Below are 13,915 nucleotides of genomic sequence, written 5' to 3' on the forward strand. Positions count from 1 at the left end.
CCATTGACTGCAGTGCGGTTTGGATTGAGCCCGTAGTGTCCACTTTGGCTCATTTTCAATGGTAAACATGTATTCCATTAGGAGTGGCTATGTTGTCTCTATCTCATCCGAAATAATACTAGGATGTGAATAAAGTGTCAGTTCAACTTCTTGGCATCCTCAGGCTTGGAACTGATTGTAAAGTATGTGCAGGATTTTGAGTCCTATCTCAAGGCCTCAAATTAGTAGGTTCCCTCTGTTCATAGCAATCAAAATGTCCAGCAGTAGTTGTAAATGTCAGGTTTTGAGGGATTATTGGAATGAGAAGTTGGCTTAGCTTCGCTCCTGGCTGACCAACGTACGATACTAGTAACACAACGTGCGATACTAGTAACAAAGAAACAAGAATGTACCATGTTGGCCTAAAGCCTGCCAAAAAGCTGGCCAGCTTGGATTTTGTTAAAACTGAAAACCAGTGTGGCTGCCCCTCTTGGGCTCTTTTCCATCGTTGTAACATTTTTAGGGAAATGTGCATGTCAGTGTTTATTTTTCAAGTGTAGTATGGAAAGCTGCAAATAGACCCATACATGCAGGGCCTTCTGTTTTGATTTTTTTCCTCAAAACATCCCAACTGTGACTTTCTGTAGAAGTGGGGTGCAGGGTAAATCGTGAAGTAAAGGGCATTGCTGCCTGTGTTTGGATGTCTAAGGCCTGTCTATGCTTGGCTTATACCTGTTCTAGTGTGAAGTGGTTTAGATCTGTTTTACGGAGGTGTAACAATGTGACCTTCCTCTTTCCAGTCTGAATTTGGATGATAATACTGCATTTAAATTCAACTACCAAGCTACTTTTCAGTTGAATAGGCCTGTGCCAGGAAGTGTTACGTTGGCCAGTTGCCAAGGAAACTCGCTTTCTAGAAATGTGTCTGAAGGAAAGAGAAGTCAAATAAAGGCAGTCTGGGTGGAGCCTTGGCTAGGAGTATCATTCCCTGGCTTGTCCTGCTGAGTGCTGAAACTAAAGCTTTCGAGCTGGATTCCATTACACTGGGCTTACGCCGGTGTAACCAATGGAGGATCAGGCCTTCGGTTTTAGCTGGTGAAGCTACGGAGGGCTAATATATTTTCCTCTCCAGGCAGAGATGGGAGGTACTAGAGAAATCTAGACTGTGATTTAATGAGGGAGATAATGCTAGCTTATCAGACAAGATAATTTTAGTATGTTGGTTTTGTGTATATATCGTACTTCAGTGGTGTTCTCAAAGCAATTTCTCTGCTGTCAGACCTCGTTCCGTTTTTTTCTCCGTATTTGTATACAGCCCATTACTAATATTTTTTTAAAGGCTTTAGAACCATTTCCCCAATCTGGTGAAGACTTCTTTATTTAAAAACAGTAATACACAAAAGGAAGCTTGAGGGCATGGATTTTAATGGAAATGCCTTCAGAGCACACTTCTTTTTCTTGAGTACGATGGGAGTTTCCCAGTATCTTTCTCATAATAATTAGTAAATACTGAAATGTAAATAGAGTTAGCAATGAAAATCTAATGTATTTTCCTGTGTTGAATATATCCACTGAAGTGCACTATGTGGTGACCGATCAGACAAGTGTTAGCAGTTGTCACAAAATGACAGTTAAGTGGTTCAGGTTTGAGGTGGAATAACTGACACACAGTAATGGGTTCCAGGCTAGAACTGTGATATGGTCTCTAGCTTTGCTGAAACTGTTCTCATTAAGTTTCACTTTCAGACACCCATGTTCTCTACATTAGATTTCATGTGAATTGAAGGGTGTCTCTTACTAAATCACTTGGGTAGGTGTCCAGACCAGAACTTGGGCGAGACTGTATTAAGTACTTGAAATATTTCAAAATGTATTACAACTAAATTACGCACTATTACTGTCTAGGTCCTTCTGGTGGTGGATTCCCAGCTGGTGGGTTTGGTCAGAAGTCAGCTCCGTCCCAGAAAGGAGGGAATCAGTGGCAGACAAAGAAACCACAAAGTACAGGTACTTCATGGCAATCCCACGCTCAACCACAGCAAGTTAAATCCAGCACACAGAGTAAACCCAACTATACTGTGAACTTCAGTGTTATTGGAGGCCGAGAAGAGAGAGGTATCCGAGCTCCAGGCTTTGGTAAGTTCTGTTTCCTGGAACTATAGTTATAATGGCGTGTTGCATATGAAGTCCTTGTGATCTCTACAAGCGTGGTTGTGGGGCTTTATGAAATCCAGAAGCTTTGAAAGGTTCTGAAGAATTTATTTTAGTCATGTTAAAGGCTTCATGTTTTGTTTTGTTGTTAAATGAGGTCTAATAGCAGTAACATGAGTAGCATTTAAGCAGTTGCATTCAGATAAAGGTCCACTTCTCGGATATCTCTCATTGTCTACCAGCAGTTCCTGATAGATATTAGGATGACATATGCATTGTTGTTATAGCTGTGCTGGTCCCAGGATATCAGTGACACGAGGGGGGTGAGGTAATATCTTTTATTGGACCAACTTCTGTTGTTGAGAGAGACAAGCTTTTTAGCTTACACAGAGCTCTTCAGGTCTGGGAAATGTACACAGAGGCCTGGTTTACATTAGGAAACTAGGTCAGTTATAACTGTCACTCAGGGGTGTGAAAAATCCACACCCCTGAGCAACACAGTTAAACCGTCCTAACCTCTGGTGTAGACAGCGCTAGATCAACGGAAGAATTCTCCCATCAACCTAGCTACCACTTCTCGGGGAGGTGGATTACCTACCTTGATGGAAGAACTCCTCCCATGGGCGTAGGTAGTATCTTCATTAAGTGTAGAAAAGCCCAGAGTGTCACAGTTAAATACAAGGTGGTAGTTTGTTTAGCATAAGGAGTTAACACGTTTCAAGAGACCCTTCAAGGTTAAGTGGCCCTTCAGACATAGAGGGGGAAAGGAGGGAAAAAAACCTATAATCCACTTAACCTTGAATGGTCCCTTGAGATATGTGAAACACCCCTCTGAGGAACATAAAGTTACACCGACAGAAGCGCCGATGTGGACAGAGGTTCTCCCACTGACATAACTACTGCTGCTCGTTGGAGGTGGTTTAATTATGTCTATGGGAGAGCTCTCTCCTGTGGATATAGAGCAGCTACACGAGCTATTTTACATCAGCACACCTGCATCAGTAAGCTCACTAGTGTAGACATGGCCTTAGGGGAAAAACAGTTAAGAGAGTTAGTAGTTTTTCAAAGATATTGTTAAAGGTAAAATAGCAAACTATCTCACTGCATAGGAAAGATAGGCAATATGGCAAGAGACCACCCTGGCCTAACCAGGAGATCCTGAATGATCTGAAACTCAAAAAAAAAAAAAAAAAAAAAGTCCTACATAAAGTGGAAACTAAGTCAAATTACAGAGGATGAATATAAGCAAATAACACAAGTACTTAGGGACAAAATTAGAAAGACCAAGGCACAAAACAAGATCAAACTAGCTAGAGACATAAAACAAGAAAATATTCTACAAATTCATTAGAAGCAAGAAGATGACCTAGGACGCTGTAGGCCCATTACTCAATGAGGGGGAGAAAACAATAATAGAAAATGTGGAAATGGCAGAAGTTGTAAATGATTTTTTTGTTTCGGTTTTCACCAAGAAGATTGGTGGTGATTGGCTGTCTAACTTAGTGAATGCCAGTGAAAATGAGGTAGGACCAGAGGCTAAAATAGAGAAGGAATAGGTTAAAAATTACTTAAACAAATAAGGTGTCTTCAAGTCACCAGGGCTTGATGAAATACATGCGAGAATATTCAAGGAGCTGCCTGAGGAGATATCTGAACCATTAGCGATTCTCTTCAAAAAGTCATGGAAGACAGGAGAGATTCCAGAGGACTGGAAAAGGGCAAATATAGTGCCTATCTATAAAAAGGGAAATAAGGACAACCTGGGGAATTACAGGCCAGTCAGCTTAACTTCAGTACCCAGAAAGATAATGGAGTAAATAATTAAGCCATCAGTTTGCCAACACCTATAAGGTGATAAGTAACAGTCAGCATGGATTTGTCAAGAACAAATCGTGACCAACCAACCTGATAGCATTCTTTGACAGGGTAAAAAGCCTTGTGGATGGGGGGCAAGCAGTAAATGTGGTATATCTTCACTTCAGTAGGGCTTTTGATACTCAAAAAGAAAAGGAGTACTTGTGGCACCTTAGAGATTAACAAATTTATTTGAGCATAAGCTTTCGTGAGCTACGGCTCATAAACTAGGGAAATACAACCTAGATGGAACTACCATACGGTGGATGCATAACTGGTTAGAAAACCATTCTCAGAGAGTAGTTATCAGTGGTTCACAGTCATGCTGGAAGGGCATAATGAGTGGGGTCCCTCAGGGATTGGTTCTGGGCCCTGTTCTGTTCAATATCCTCATCAGTGATTTAGATAATGGCATAGAGAGTACACTTATAAAGTTTGTGGATGATACCAAGCTGGGAGGGGTTGGAGGTGCTTTGGAGGATAGGACTAAAATTCAAAATGATCTGGACAAACTGGAGAAATGGTCTGAAGTAAATAGGATGAAATTCAATAAGGACAAATGCAAAGTACTACACTTAGGAAGGAACAATCAGTTGCACACATACAAAATGGGAAATGACTGCTTAGGAAGGAGTACTGCGGAAAGGGATCTGGGGGTCATAGTGGACCACAAGCTAAATATGAGTCGTCAATGTAACACTGTTGCAAAAAAAGCAAACATCATTCTGGGATGTGTTATCGGGAGAGTTGTAAACAAGATACGAAAAGTAATTATTCTGCTCCACTCCGCGTTGATTAGGCCTCAACTGGAGTGTTGTGTCCCGTTCTGGGTGCCTTGTTTCAGGAAAGATGTGGACAAATTGGAGAAAGTCCAGAGAATAGCAACAAAAATGATTAAAGGTCTAGAAAACTTGACCTATGAGGGAAGATTGCAAAAATTGGGTTTGTTTAGTCTGGAGAAGAGAAGACCAAGAGGGGACATAAGTTTTCAAGTACATAAAAGATTGTTACAAGGAGGAAGGAGAAAAATTGGTTTTGTTAACCTCTGAGGATAGGACAAGAAGCCTGTGGCTTAAATTGCAGCAAGAGCTGTTCAGATTGGACATTAGGCAAAACTTCAAAACTGTCAGGGTGGTTAAGCACTGGAATAAATTGCCTAGGGAGGTTGTAGAATCTCCATAACTGGATTTTTAAGAGCAGGTTAGACAAACACCTGTCAGGGATGGTCGAGATAAAGAGTGTAAGGGATTAGACTAGATGAGCCCTCGAGGTCCCTTCCAGTCGTACGACTCTGTGATTCTACACAACTCTCTACTTGCATAGTAATGCCTCCCCCGTCTACGCGGCTTTTTTAGCAGCATCATATGCCACTGCTGGAGTCTTTTCCCGCCGCAGGCAACGGCTCCAGCAGTGGGGAAAGGCTCTTTCAGCAGGGAAAGGGTCCGGTAGCTCCCCACTGCGGGAGCCTTTCTCTGCTGTGTGTAGATATACACCTCAGCGATGACATGGCCTGCCCTTTGCTGTGGCAAGTGGCTATACCCACCCTACGTGCTGCCATCAGTGAAAGTGCAGCATAGACATACACACAGTGTGGTACACTTGTTACCTCTGCCATGATGATGTACCAGTAAGCATTTTTCTTTTCTTTGTTTTAACAGGACAAAAGCCAAAAGTTTCAGAAAATGATTTTGAGGATTTATTATCTAATCAAGGGTTTTCAGCTAAATCTGACAAAAAAGGAACCAAGACAATTGCCGAGATGAGAAAGCAAGAAATGTCTAAAGACATGGACCCCTTAAAATTAAAGGTTTGATATTTAATAATAAAAACAGTGGTTTTGATTCAAATATAAACATAATTCTGTTACTTAGAACTATTGATGGTAGAATGGGGGAGGATACAGTGAAGGATAAAAAAGAAACTGAAGGGGTACAAAGATGGTAGAAGTTTATGCTAAAATTTTACATGTGTTTCTACCCATGTGCAGAATAACTGAGGAACCTACTGGTCTTAATGCATGAATGTATATCCTAATTGTTTAGCGTAACCAAGATACAGTGGGCAACTGGGGTATCAGTACAGAAGAGAATGATTTGTTCAGGGGAGAGGGTTTGTTCCATATTGGCATGCTTTGAAGTGCAGATGGTGGTAAAACTCCTCTCTAAAGTGTGTGATAAGATAAAAAGGAGCAAAAAGGAAAGGGTAATTTATGCTGTGGGTAGTCTGTTACAGACCACCTAATCCAGAATGGGAGGTGGACAAGGTAATCCTAGAACAGATCTAATGTTCATTTCACAAGAAATTATTGTAAAAGGATTTTGAGACTTTGAAAATGACTAGAAAAGCAGCAGGTAAAATCTCATGGACAGGGAAATTGAATATGGGGGGAGAAGAGTGAGAGAGAGCTGGAAAGTTCTGATGAACGTAGTTACCAACTCATAGCTGAAAACAAACCCAGATACAAACAAGTAAAATCCTAATGTGTGTGAACTGAAGTTTTACATCTAATGTAGGATTTTCTCCCCTAGATAGTACAAGGGCCTGGGTTTCCCATTTCATTAAAGAGCATGTCTTGGTACAAGCTTGGCTAGACAAGCAAAAATCTCTTTTTGACTAAGGAGAAGATGGGAGGGTGCATTTCTGGTCTGTACCAAGCTGGGAGAACTTGGGTCAAAAGGTTTCAGAGTAACAGCCGTGTTAGTCTGTATTCGCAAAAAGAAAAGGAGTACTTGTGGCACCTTAGAGACTAACCAATTTATTTGAGCATGAGCTTTCGTGAGCTACAGCTCACTTCATCGGATGCATACCGTGGAAACTGCAGCAGACTTTATATACACACAGAGAATATGAAACAATACCTCCTCCCACCCCACTGTCCTGCTGGTAATAGCTTATCTAAAGTGATCATCAAGTTGGGCCATTTCCAGCACAAATCCAGGTTTCCTCACCCTCCACCCCCCCACACAAATTCACTCTCCTGCTGGTGATAGCCCATCCAAAGTGACAAGGATGGGCTATCACCAGCAGGAGAGTGAATTTGTGTGGGGGGGTGGAGGGTGAGGAAACCTGGATTTGTGCTGGAAATGGCCCAACTTGATGATCACTTTAGATAAGCTATTACCAACAGGACAGTGGGGTGGGAGGAGGTATTGTTTCATATTCTCTGTGTGTATATAAAGTCTGCTGCAGTTTCCACGGTATGCATCCGATGAAGTGAGCTGTAGCTCACGAAAGCTCATGCTCAAATAAATTGGTTAGTCTCTAAGGTGCCACAAGTACTCCTTTTCTTTTTGGGTCAAAAGGTTTTCATTGCTATCAGGTCCACTCTTTGGCAGCTACAGCCTTGTTTTATTACCTTTTCTCCAATAAAGTACAGTTTCACTAGTGCCCTTTCAGTGAAGGGGTTCAGGGCTATGGTACTGTGATGGATGTGACTGATGATACAAAATTATGTCTTGTGGAGAACAAAAACTACTTGAGAATCACTTTCTTAGGGCATCTGATGATGCATCCGATGAAGTAAGCTCACGAAAGCTTATGCTCAGATAAATTTGTTAGTCTCTAAGGTGTCACAAGTACTTCTTTTCTTTCTGTGGATACAGACGAACACGGCTGCTACTCTGAAACCTTTCTTAGGACAGTCATTCATTCTCCTCACGGTGGCTCTCTGTCCCTCTATCAAATCCACTGAAAATGGACTATTAAACTCATATTAAAATTACTCTTTCCAGTCTCCACGGTGGCATCACCCCAAGTGAATTCTGATCAGATTTTGTAATTCTTCCTGGTGTGTTACTTGCAGATGAGGTTAAATGGTAACATTTACTATTCAGTTTTGTAAAACATTGTGAGGATAATATACATAGTTCTGAACAATATTAATAGAAATAATCTCAGGGAGGAATTGGGGAAATCAGTTTATTGATGGAATATTTTAACTCATGTCCATAGGTTGGTTTGAATGCTTTTTTAATGTAAAATACTATAAATAAAAAATAGAGCCTTTTACCTACCATCACCCTGGTTAGTAGGGAAGATGGGAGATATTACATAATGTGTTACAATTTAGAGATACTCACCTTACTGCCATAGGGATTCTATATAGATTGATATAAATATCATTATATAAAATCAACTAAGAAAAGTGCATTGTTAGCCAATTGTAGTTCAAGGGGCAATCTAGTACAGAAAACTTCAATTTACTCAAACAAACCATATGAGTGTACAAGTCTCAAAACATCTTAAGACCCTTATCTGAAATTTACAAGTAAAACAAGATTTCTAGCATTGGAATGGACAACCTCTGTTACCATGGGATTAATTAGTATAACTAAAATGAATATTCTGCCATGGTTACTTTGTTCAGATAACTTCTTGTCATCTATTCTACAATTTTTAAACGTAACTTGTTGTTAATTCAGTTCTCTTGGAATGATTCCTATATAAGAGCCAAATTAACTACATATAAGCATGCTGGTCCTCTGCTAGCAGACTTGATATATCACTGTTGAGTTCCAAGGCTAAGCATGGTATCCACTCTTTGGAATTTGGATGCATGATCAAGACCATATTTGCAAAGTGCTCTCAACATTTTTGAAGCCCAAAGTCCAATTGTCTTGTTTTCAGTGATAGGAGAGGAAAATATCTTCAAGCAAATTGGAAACATCATTTAAGGCAACTGCATTCAATTTGAATTTTTCTAATTTTGTTTCAGATTCTAGATTGGATTGAAGGAAAAGAGAGAAATGTAAGAGCATTAATATCCACTCTTCACACTGTGCTCTGGGAAGGGGAGAACAAGTGGAAGCCAGTTGGCATGGCAGACCTCGTTACCCCTGAACAAGTAAAGAAGTACTATAGGAAAGCAGTACTTGTAGTTCATCCAGATAAGGTGAGTAGTTTTCTTGGGTATGTTAAAGGCTATTTATCGAACTGGTATTACCTATTAATTCTGCAATCCTAAAAGGAAAATCTGCTAAACTTCCTGCTTTTGAACAGAAACACCCAAGCAAGCACAGCAAGGCTCGGTGGGGAAGAGTTTTAATATTGGCAGGGACAATAGGCTAGTTTCTGGGTGTTTTTTCAGTCCACCTTTCTGCTGTACGGTTATTGTGTTGAACTCTGGCACTTCAAGGTGGCAGCATCAGACTGTGGAGATAAGGATTCCCTTCAGATACAAAGGTTGAGAAGCACTTTTTCCACCACTCATATTATCATTCAGTGCTGGACCCAGCTACATGGGTGCTTGGCCAGCAACAGGCTCTGCCTTCCTTCTGTTTGTTTTGTTGTCTTCTGAAGTTAGCACACTAATGAGGCCATGCAGTACAGGATTCTCAAGTCTCACTTGTCATCCATATCACAGTAATGAGGTGTCAGAGCAGCCAGGGCTGAGCCCTGCCCTCACCTGAACTCCTGCACATCTGGGTCCCACTCAGCTCAGTCTGAGGAAAGCCCAGTTACTGGAGCAGAGTTCTGTTAGGTTCTGGACATCTGCCAATCAAAATGCAGATCAGTGGAATCTGTGCTTAATCTCTACTCCTTGAATGGGTCTTGGGGGGATCCTCCAACTCCTAGGCCTCCCAGAGATTTCAGTGGAGGCAGGGTCCCATATAATCCACAGCAAACTGGATATAAAATCTGTTGAAAGGTCCTGGTAGGAATGATGTGGCAGCTTCCAATTTAAAAACAAAAAAAAAAGATGGAAAAAAAGAATAATCCAATAAGCACAGTAGACCCTGTGTAAATGGTGATTATATCTACATTTTCCGTAGTGTTAGCAATAACATCCCTTTAAAAGAATTAGGGTAGTTCACCCCTTTCAGGGCTCCTGTTCGTGGCTGTGTACAGATGTAGGAAGATAAAATTGCATCTCTTGCGCTTGGTTCAAATTTTCTTGCTTTTCTAACAACAAGAGCAAGAATTAAGGAATTTTTTTAAAAAAACTCTAATTCTGGAGCATAATCCTGCAGCAACGTCTGGGGTTGCAGAATACATGGGGCCTCGTGTTTATGCCCATCTGAGCCAGGATGAGTTAAAATTGAGCAGGTGGTGTATCTGCAGTATTACTGTGTACATACTGGTTCCACAGACCAATTTAGATTGCAGAACTTCCTCCATAACTTGGTGTATTTGTTTCAGGCTAAAAAGTCTAGGAGTATTCCTAGTCAGCAGTGTATGTTCAACTAGGAAAGTCGGACTCCAGTGTAAAAGAATTTAACAGCGTTCTTGGAAATAGCTCTTCAGTTGCATTGTGGGTTACTAATGTAAGAGTTGCAATGCTGTATTTTCTACCTAAATTAGTTTTGATTTCATTTTTAAAGAGCCACTTGCTGAAAATGAAGACCATGTCTATTAACTCCTTTAATACAAGATGGAAACTTTAGTACGACTTCAGTTACATTGAGCAAATTAGACTAAAAATTTGAAGTGATGCAGGCAAATTATAATCTCTCAGTGCCATTTAAACTATGACTTTGGTATATATGGGGACTTGGGGGGAAAAGGGAATTACAGTATTTGGATGAAAAAGCCATGCACACTTCCAGCACTATATAACAAATAAAGGTAAACAGAAAGGGGCTAAACAAGAGACAGGGTGTGAATTTCACTGTTAGTAAAATCCAGTTTTCTCTTAAGCCCGGCTGCAGTTCTTTACATTCTTTGGACTTCTGCAGTAAGCTCCTAATACCTGCTCTGTTTGTTTACAGGCCACAGGACAGCCTTATGAACAGTATGCCAAAATGATCTTCATGGAGTTGAGTGATGCATGGTCAGAGTTTGAAAACCAGGGATCAAAATCCCTTTTCTAAAACTTCATCTTTGCAGGATTTTCAAAATGTATGTGCAGCAAAATGGAGTGGAGAATTGTTAGTCTGAATTTCTTATCTCTAGGATTTAAGAAAGATTTTTGCATGATTTCAGCACAGTTTGAAATCATACTCGGAAGTGGGTGATACATTTTGTAAGATGCAGAATCCAAAACATACACAGATGCACTCAGAGAACTGCTCAATGCTTCAGAATCTTAGCCTGAGAATAGATCTTTCCATTCAGGTTTAAATATGTTGAAATATAAATAACTTTAATGATGTCCGCTGATTTTTGGCGTAATGGTATCGAAAGCATGAGCCATTCCAAATCCGCTGATTTTTGGCGTAATGGTATCAGAAGTGTGTGAGCCATTCCAAATCCACTGATTTTGGTTTTTCTTTAAAAGAAACACACAACCTCAATTTGTACTTTATATTTTCAATAGTTACATGATTTGATTTTGATGTTTGGTGACCGTCGCCTTATTCTAGGTGCTTTAGTTATATTATCAGCAGTGAATTTGCTCAGCATATCTTTTTGTTGAATCTATAAGAGGTGTACATTTTCATCTGTATTTTGTGTAATCATTCTGATGATCATTCTGTAAATAATTAAAATATTTTCTGGCAATACCTGTGTTCCTTACAATGAATTGACAGTTGCTTAGCCAAATAACTCCCCGTTAATGGAAAGTCAGCCAGGGTTGTTCTTGATTTTATTTTATTTTATTTTAAATGCATATCATGAACCTGGAAACAAATCTTAGCTTTAATATAAGGACTGCATATTCTAACTTTTTATTATTTATTATGAATTTTTGGAAGGCACCACTATGACTAGTGTTTATTTTCCTACTCTATAAATTTCGGCATTTACTCTTATTTTTTTTCCTAGTGGAATGTGCCTTCCATTGGCTTTATAAATACCATACTAGAAAAAAGTTGACCAGTCATTTATTCTAAAACTTGAAATGTGAGCACAAAACAGTTTACTCTGCTTTGATTTGTCTGTTTTAACTGAGTCAATGGTATATTGTTAGCTAGCCCCTTGAAAGCATTTCCTGTGCTTATACTGACAGTGGGATACTTATGTTGTATGTCTGAGAACTTGATTTTTAGAAGCATGCATGCACATGTGTTTATATGCAAAGAACAAACCAGTGTGTATAGTTAGGGCATCATATACTTGATGTACTGTGAGTGCATTGGCTAGTGCAAGACTAGTTGAGAACCCAGTGTGAGAACACAGCTCACTGTACTGTTTCTCATCTCTTTAAAAAAGAAACAAAAAACAAAAATTAACATGTACCCAGTATATGGATAACTGAATACTAACGACCAATGACTATTGTATAACTCCAAACTGTAAATCCCAGTTCCTGGGGGCTAGTTTGCAAATGTTTGTTAGAGTGATATTTAGTTTTGGTGACAGTCTCTTGCACTGCAGCTTTGGGTCGGGAAGGAATTTTCCTCCAGAGCAGATTGGCAGAGGCCCTGGGGGTTTTTCACCTTCCTCTGCAGCGTGGGGCCCAGGTCACTTGCTGGAGGATTCTCTGCACCTTGAAGTCTTTAAACCATGATTTGAGGACTTCAATAGCTCAGACATAGGGTGAGAGGTTTATTGCAGGAGTGGGTGGGTGAGATTCGGTGGCCTGCATTGTGCAGGAGGTCAGACTAGATGATCATAATGGTCCCTTCTGACCTGAATATCTATGAATCTACCCAAGTATCTTAAAAGATGTATTTTTAATCAATTTGCCTTTGTATCCAGTTTGGATTCTTAACTGAGAAAGGAGCTGCAGTGATGTCAAGGTACCTGTCTTACAATGAGCGTCTTCTAATTTTTTAATTCAGATTATCCCACAATTTGCATGAAATGAGGCTTTCCACTGCCAAATCGGCATCACAGTGAATGGGTTGGCGAAGAGATTATTTGAATGCTGTGTGCACTTTACAGGCTCCCACCAAACTCGGATACAACACAGTTGAACTGTTACCTCTGTATGTAACGTGTGTACATATATTCGGTCACTGTGAATTTTGAAAGAGTGGAGGAGGATTATTGAACTCTGATCTGAAATCGAAAGTATGGGTTTGTGCCGGCACAACTCTGAATTAGCCTTAATCCCACTGATTCTTCTTCGAGTGCTTGCTCATATTGATTCCATTCTAGGTGTGTGCGCACCCACGTGCACAGTTGTAGAGACTTTCGCCTTAGTGGTATCCGGAGGCTCGGCGTGGCGCCCTCTGGAGTGCCACGCTCATGCATCGGTATATCGCGCATCACCGGCCCTCCACCCTCTCAGTTCCTTCTTGCCGCCTGTGCTGGTTGGTCAAAGCGCCTCTCTCCCTTGCCTCGCAGGTGGTCAGTGGTTCTTTCCCTTTGCGTTACAGCTGTAAATAGTTTTGTTTATTGTAGATTAGTTAGTAAGTAGCTGTTAAGTCAGAGATGGGCAAACTACGGTGTGTGGGCCACGTCCTGCCCAGCCCTTGAGCTCCTGGGCGGGGAGGCTAGCCTCCAGCCCTTCTCCTGCTGTCCCCCCTCCCCCACAGCCACGCTGGCAGTGCTATGGGCAGTGGGGCTGCCCGCTCCTGCAGAGCAGCGCAGCAGCGTGTCTGGCTCCAGCCGGGCGGCGTGACTGCCAGACATGCTGCTCTGAGCAGCATGGTAAGGGGGCTGGGGAGGTCCCAGGGGGCAGTCAGGGGACAGGGAGAAGTTGGATAGGTGTGGGAGTCCTGGGGGGCCTGTCAGGGGGTGGTTGGATGGGGCAGAGGTTCGGGGGGGGGCAGTCAGGGGATGGGGTACAAGAGGAGTTGGAAAGGCGTGGGAGTTCCAGGAGCCCTGTCAGGGGCCGGGGGTGTGCATTGTGGTTGGGGAGGTCAGGGGACGGGGAGCAGGGTGGGTTGGAAAGGGGGTGGAGTCCCAGGGGGGCAGTTAGGGGCGGGGGTCCTGGGAGGGGGCCGTCAGGGGACAAAGAGCAGGGGGGTTGGATGGGTGGGAGGTTCTGAGGGGTCAGTCAGGGGGCGGGAAGTGGGATGGGGCGGATAGGGGGTGGGGGCTAGGCTGCTTGGTGAGGCACAGCCTTCTCTGCCTGGCCCTCCATACAGTTTTGCAACCCCAA

At 41.7% G+C, this 13,915-nt stretch overlaps 1 protein-coding gene across 3 annotated transcripts in view; it reads left to right on the top strand.

Moving 5' to 3' along the window:
• GAK (cyclin G associated kinase) overlaps window positions 1-11,424 on the top strand; it is a 144,498-nt gene extending 133,074 nt beyond the window's left edge. For all 3 annotated transcript variants that reach the window (XM_077817886.1, XM_077817885.1, XM_077817887.1), the window contains 4 exons: window positions 1,885-2,115; window positions 5,643-5,791; window positions 8,699-8,875; window positions 10,692-11,424. In XM_077817886.1, the coding sequence (XP_077674012.1) occupies window positions 1,885-2,115; window positions 5,643-5,791; window positions 8,699-8,875; window positions 10,692-10,793 (659 nt within the window). In that variant the 3' untranslated portion in view covers window positions 10,794-11,424. The remainder of the gene's footprint in view (window positions 1-1,884; window positions 2,116-5,642; window positions 5,792-8,698; window positions 8,876-10,691) is intronic.
• Window positions 11,425-13,915: the final 2,491 nt, after the last annotated feature.

Source organism: Eretmochelys imbricata, chromosome 5 (assembly GCF_965152235.1).
Source record: "Eretmochelys imbricata isolate rEreImb1 chromosome 5, rEreImb1.hap1, whole genome shotgun sequence".
NCBI classification, from domain to species: domain Eukaryota; kingdom Metazoa; phylum Chordata; order Testudines; family Cheloniidae; genus Eretmochelys; species Eretmochelys imbricata.